Source organism: Cyprinodon variegatus, unplaced genomic scaffold (assembly GCF_000732505.1).
Source record: "Cyprinodon variegatus isolate N-32 unplaced genomic scaffold, C_variegatus-1.0 Scaffold831, whole genome shotgun sequence".
Taxonomy (NCBI): Eukaryota; Metazoa; Chordata; class Actinopteri; order Cyprinodontiformes; family Cyprinodontidae; genus Cyprinodon; species Cyprinodon variegatus.
Genome location: NW_015151284.1, coordinates 302,678 through 308,893, shown reverse-complemented (window position 1 = coordinate 308,893; position 6,216 = coordinate 302,678). Strand labels below are relative to the sequence as shown.

Genomic DNA, 6,216 nt, shown 5'->3' with positions numbered 1-6,216 from the left:
AGAAACTGTTTCTGGCCACTAGGTGGGAGTGTTTTTAAGCAAAAACAGTACTGCATTGATTGACATAATTAAAGCCAGCTAATGAATACCGTATGATCTTATTCATAGCTGATAACATGTTAACATTGATTAATCAAAACACAGGCCTCACTATTCCAAAAGTTCCACCGAGATTTGATTGGTATTGCTAGTTTTAATATAACAGTAAATGGCAAAAACTCGAGTTGGAGCATAAGGTATTAATATAAAGAATTCTAATATTTGACTCAGACATAAAACCACCAAGCCTGGTAGAATGAGATTGGTTAATACATGTTTGATTTCTTTTAGCTCCTGAAAATGCAGAAGCCTTCAAAGCACTAGAACAAGATGAGACCAGTATCACTCTACAGTGGGATATTGTCAACAAAAACATCAGCTTTGTTCTCCAGTTTAATGGCACAGAGATAAACATCGGTGTACCAACTGGAGATGGACCAGTAAACCACACCATCTCATCTCTCTCTGCTGGAACTAAATACCTATTTACTCTCTTTTCTGTGTTTGAGAGCGTCAGAAGCAGTGGAGGGAAAATTATTGCTGTCACAGGTAAGATGTTTGATGCAACACCTCCGTCTTTTTACCAATATAAATTTTTATATTTGTACTCTCAAGATTATAGTGACTGTTTTAGTAAGCATCTACTTAAATGTGAAGAAAGTGTTTCTTTTAAAGTATTTTATGTGTGTTATTTAAAAAAAAAAGTCAGCAATTGTGCATTTTCACATAATTTAATAATTTAGACAAAAAAAAATGTCATAAATTGTTTCTGGCCACTAGGTGGGAGTGTTTTCAAGCAAAGACACTACTGCATTGATTAATGTTACTAAAGCCAGCTAAAAAATACTGTCTAATCTTTTTCATTGCTGATAACTTTTGTTAATATTGATTAATGAAACAGATTACATCCCAGTGGAGCCTTTAGAATGCTGAGGACTGAGTATTGCTAATTTTAATGTCATGACAATAAATGGCAAAAACTCAGGTTAAACAGCTTTTGGGCCATTGGGTGTTTTAATAAAGAATTCTTAAACTTGACTCAGACATAAAAACCACCAAGCCTGCTAGACTTAGATTGATTAATCCATGATTTATCTCTTTTAGCTCCTGAAAATGCAGAATCCTTCAGAGTATTAGAACAAGATGAGACCAGTATCACTCTGGAGTGGGATAAAGTGAACAACATCAGCTTTGTTCTCCAGTTTAATGGCACAGAGATAAACATCGGTGTACCAAATGGAGATGGACCAATAAACCACACCATCTCATCTCTCTCTGCTGGAACTAAATACCTATTTACTCTCTTTTCTGTGTTTGAGAGCGTCAGAAGCAGTGGAGGGAAAATTATTGCTGTCACAGGTAAGAAAATATATGCGACATCTATGTCTTTTTAACAATTTAAATCTCCATAGCCGTATACTATTAAAATTATGGTCATAGTATCTGTAACAGCGTCTACTTAAATATTAATAAAGTGTTTCTTTTAAAGTATTTTATGTTTATTTTTTGGGGGGAGAAAAGGTAAAAAATTGTGCATCTTCACATATTTTAAGAATTTAGACCAAAAGAAAAAATGCCAGAAACTGTTTCTGGCCACTAGGTGGGAGTGTTTTCAAGCAAAGACAGAACATTGATGGATGTAATTAAAGCCAGCTAATGAATAACGTATGATCTTATCCATAGCTAATAATTTTTGTTAATATTTATTATTTAAGAACATTCCTTATCATTCTAAATTCTTATAATTATGTTTAATCCAAACCATTGTCTGACAAAAGATCAATTTAATTTCACCTACAGTTTGTATTTGAACAAGCAGGACAAGGCTAAAAATGATCTACTGCCTCGACAGTAGTGTTGACTTGTAATGGAGCAAAGACATTACTACATTGGCTAAGGGTACTTAAGAAAGCTGAAGAATAATCTGCTTTATTTAAGGACTACTTTATTCAAAGGTTACAAAATTTGTTTAAACTGAATAGTCAAAACATAAATAAAACCAAAGTGTTATTCATAATACTAATATGAATAACACTCTGGTTATTACCTTTTAATACCTTTTATTTTGGACCCTACAAGCCTGGTAAAGTTAGTTATTGATACATGATTTTTCTTGTCTAGCTCCCCAAAAACCTGAAGCTGTGAGAGCATCAAACCAAAATGAGAGCAGCATCACTCTGCAATGGAATAATATCAACAAAAACATCAGCTTTGTTCTTCTGTTTAATGGCAAAGAGACAAACATTGTTGCACCACATGGAGATGGACCAGTCAGCTACACAATCTCATCTCTGTCTGCAGGAAATAAACACACTTTTACCCTATTTTCTGTGTTTGAGAATGTCAGAAGCAGTGGTGTAAAATTTACAGCTGTCACTGGTAAGACGTTAAACAAAAACCCTATTTGGTTGTAGCTAATCATGTATGTACAGTATTGTATTTTGATTATGCTAGGCAATATAGCTACAACAATCAGCATCTCAATTGTAGCAAGACTGTGTTCTATTTTAATCTAAGTATAGTTTTCCTTTTTAAAATTCTGTTATTCAGTCTGATCTACTGCCAGTTTTAAGGCAGTAGACCAGACCTTCACTGATGCATCCACTTGCTTGCAGTCATTTCAATGTACTTCTTTAAATGATGTAAATTAACAAGGTTCTTTATTTTTAATTCAAGTCACTTCAATCATACACACTTGAAAAACTAAAACTTACTAGCATCTAGTCTTTAACTTGGCATGATTCCCTCCTCCTTGATTAGCATGTAGTGATAGTTGACATACTTGAATAGTGTAATTGATTTGACAGCAATCCCATCACAAAGCATGCCTGCAAAGATAGTAGAAAGTAAACCACAGTTATAACAGCATAGCCAGACTCAGAGTGAGAAACCTGCCAAGGCTCATGGGGGGTTTGGGAAGACAGGAACAGGTGCAAAAAAAGAAACATAGAGGCAATAATCCATGAATACTTTGAGTGTTAGAGAAGGTAATGGTATACTAGCTAAATAGATGGTTTAGTCTGGGGTGAAAACAGTTCAAGCAGATAAGCTCTGAGCTGATTTTCAGATCAAAAGTATGAAAGTATGAATGATGAAAGGATGGTGTTACAGTAAGAAAAGTGCCAGACCATATGTAGCTACTTTGACAAGAATCACATGGTTTAAAAGTTTTGTAATTACCAGCATATAATACAGGCATTTAGTAACTGTAAATCTACTTTGCATTTTTAAATCAGCCACTTGTTCTATAAATACATGATGAGCTTTGGATGTCTTTTCAAACATGGTTAGTCTGACTATGCAAAATTGTATATCTTCTCTAATAGTTCCTCACAATGCAAACGATTTCATACCAATAGCCCAAAATGAGACCAGTATAACTCTGCAGTGGAAGAAAGTCATGAAAAACGTCAGCTTTGTTCTTCAGTTCGAGGGTTTTGAGACTCACATCAGTGCACCAGATGGAGAGGGGCCAGTAAACCATACAGTCTCATCTCTCACTGCTGGAACTAAATACACATTCACTCTGTTCTCTGTGTTTGAGAATGTGAAAAGCAGAGAAATTAGAATTGCTGCAGCGACAGGTGAGATCATTGGGTCAATTCTTAAATTTTTTGTTTTACTTCTTGGATGGCTTTAATATGAAAGAGATGAAAGCAAAACAAACGCCAAACAATGTGAAGCAAACTGAAAGAATTGTTCAACATTAAATTAAGGAATGTTGTACTGTTTTTAATATAAAACAATTTCAGCACCTCTGAATGCAATAAGCTTCAGACCATCAGAACAAAATGAGACCAGCATCACTCTCCAATGGAATAAATTCATCAACAACATCAGCTTTGTTCTCCAGTTCAATGGCACAGAGACAAACATCAGTGCACCAGATGAAGATGGACCAGTAACCTTTACCGTCTCGTCACTTAAGGCTCGTACAAACTACACATTCACTCTCTTCTCTGTGTTTGAAAACATAAGAAGCAGTGGATTCAGCATCTCTGCAGCTACTGGTAAGATACTCAACCTCCGTAGGATATGCAGTAGATCTACGAATTTCTCATGACACCAAAGTTTCAATGCTTTAAATAGCTTTAATCTCTTGCTCAGTCTTTCTTTTTGCTGTCTCAATCATTCTGTTTTGAACAGTATCTTACAGTTATTGTTCCTTGATTAATCATGCATTCATTTGAATATTGGACATTTTTTCAATAATGAAAAGCATCATGGTTCATGAAAATTTATTTTTTTCCCCCTTTTCCTGTCAACAAAAAAAAACTTCTCGAAAATGTGAAACCTTCATCATTAGGCCCAAGTGAGTGAACTCATTTGCCCTCTTTTCTTGCTTTTCTTATTTCCTTATTTGAAAAATAGAATTGTATTACATTCCTATATGCTGACATCTATATTTACTTTAATAGTTATCATGTCAGTTAATTATCCACATTTTGTTTTATGGTAAAAATTAATTTCTTTTTCAACAGATTATATTATGTCACTTCACGTGAAGTTAGCTATTCCCAGCACAATGTCACCATCAGAGATGGAGGATGCATTGGTAGAGGTGAGACACATTTATCTTTTTTTTTTGTCTCTTTTTATGTTTGTGTGTTTACTAACAACTGAATTATTTATGTATGTGCTTTTAAATGCAGCTCTACAAAAAATATAATTTGCCGCCACAGCTTTCATTGAAAGTTTCTTCTTCCAAACCATGAGTTCCCTGGAAAAGTCAGATGGTGAAGTCCCTCAGCACCAGTGTTGTGTTGTCTTTCTCAACCTTAACTGGTTTAGATTATTTGACCTTTTTGGAATATCGTCATTTAAAGCCTCTCTATTTTGTCACATTTTTAATTGTTGTGGTTAAATAGGACCTCAGTTCAGATTTTTATTATATTTTCATAAGTCTTTAACTTGCATATGTTTTCTAACTTTGTTGCCTTAAAATAAAGCCTTATGTTTTTTTCCAAAAATTGTTTTGGGAAAAATTTCCCAAAGGAAATACTGAAAAACAGATGCAAAAATAATTTAAAAAAATAAAAAATGGTGCTTTTCACTGTAATGTTGTACAAAAATCACTGCGTCTGAATTTTTATGTTATTGTTTTTATTCTTTTGAATAGCCTTTTTCTATAAGGCATGGGCAAGTTTACCCTATACACTGTATAGAGGACATGCAGCTGACGTGAGGAAAGCAAAGCTAATACTTATTGTGAGTGTCATGGTAAATATGATCCTTTCCACTAAAGAGTAAAGTGGAAATTACCAGCACCTTGTGTTTAAGTGCTTTGCTTGTGGTAAAGAAGAAGAACATGGTTGATCCACAGATTATCCTGACCTGCTACTTGGGCAAGAAAGTTATAGGGTCATCTCCTGGTTCCAGTAAATTATGTGCTCACTGGTGTACACTACAGATCTCATGAGAAAAATTCTATAGGTCTGAACAAAGTTCATGCACTACTCTACCGGCTACTATCCTCACTGGACTGCTTGCCAGCATCTGGTAAAATCAAACAATAATGGTTATTCTAAAACTAACAAAAGTTTAAATGGCCTTGTGTAGGCTACAAACATGAGACAGAACATTTAACAATGCAGTACTCACCATACAGGATAATTTCGCTGCGCTCTGCCATGTTGAAAGGTCAAAGTTTGCTTTATCTCAGCAACTTGTGTATAGGAAAAATCCAGCTTTTGAGTGAAAATGACAAAATAAGTCAGTGCTCATGTGCAATTTTCATGCCCGTTTTTAGTATTTACCATAATTACAATACTACAAGAAGGCAGCATGGGCTGAATGGTGCTGAAGAGTTTAGCAGTGTTGCCTTGCAGCGAGAAGGTTCTAGTTTCCTGAACTCTATTCATTCTGCATGAAGTTTGTATGTTTTCCCCGTTCATGCATGGGTTCTCTCCTGGTACTCTGGCTTCCTCCCAAAGTCCATTAAACATGACTGTTAGGTTAATTGGTTTCTTTACATTGCCCTTAGGTGTGAGTGTGTGTGCATGGTTATGTGTCGTTTTGCGTCTCTGTGTTGCCCTACGACAGACTGGTGACCTGTTCAGGATGAACCCTGCCTCTCCCCAATAGATTGTCAGAGATAGGCACCGGCCCCACCATGAATCTGACAAGGACTAAACAGGAGAAGATGGATGGATTTTGTTTACATGGGATTTAAGGAGT

General features: G+C 35.3%; 1 protein-coding gene across 1 annotated transcript in view; it reads left to right on the top strand.

Annotated features, from left to right (window-relative positions):
• Window positions 1–4,912, top strand: part of LOC107099027 (receptor-type tyrosine-protein phosphatase H-like) — a 12,881-nt gene extending 7,969 nt beyond the window's left edge. The window contains exons 5-10 of the mRNA XM_015396954.1: window positions 331–588; window positions 1,144–1,398; window positions 3,792–4,049; window positions 4,346–4,351; window positions 4,521–4,600; window positions 4,692–4,912. Of these exons, the coding sequence (XP_015252440.1) occupies window positions 331–588; window positions 1,144–1,398; window positions 3,792–4,049; window positions 4,346–4,351; window positions 4,521–4,600; window positions 4,692–4,754 (920 nt within the window). The 3' untranslated portion in view covers window positions 4,755–4,912. The remainder of the gene's footprint in view (window positions 1–330; window positions 589–1,143; window positions 1,399–3,791; window positions 4,050–4,345; window positions 4,352–4,520; window positions 4,601–4,691) is intronic.
• Window positions 4,913–6,216: the final 1,304 nt, after the last annotated feature.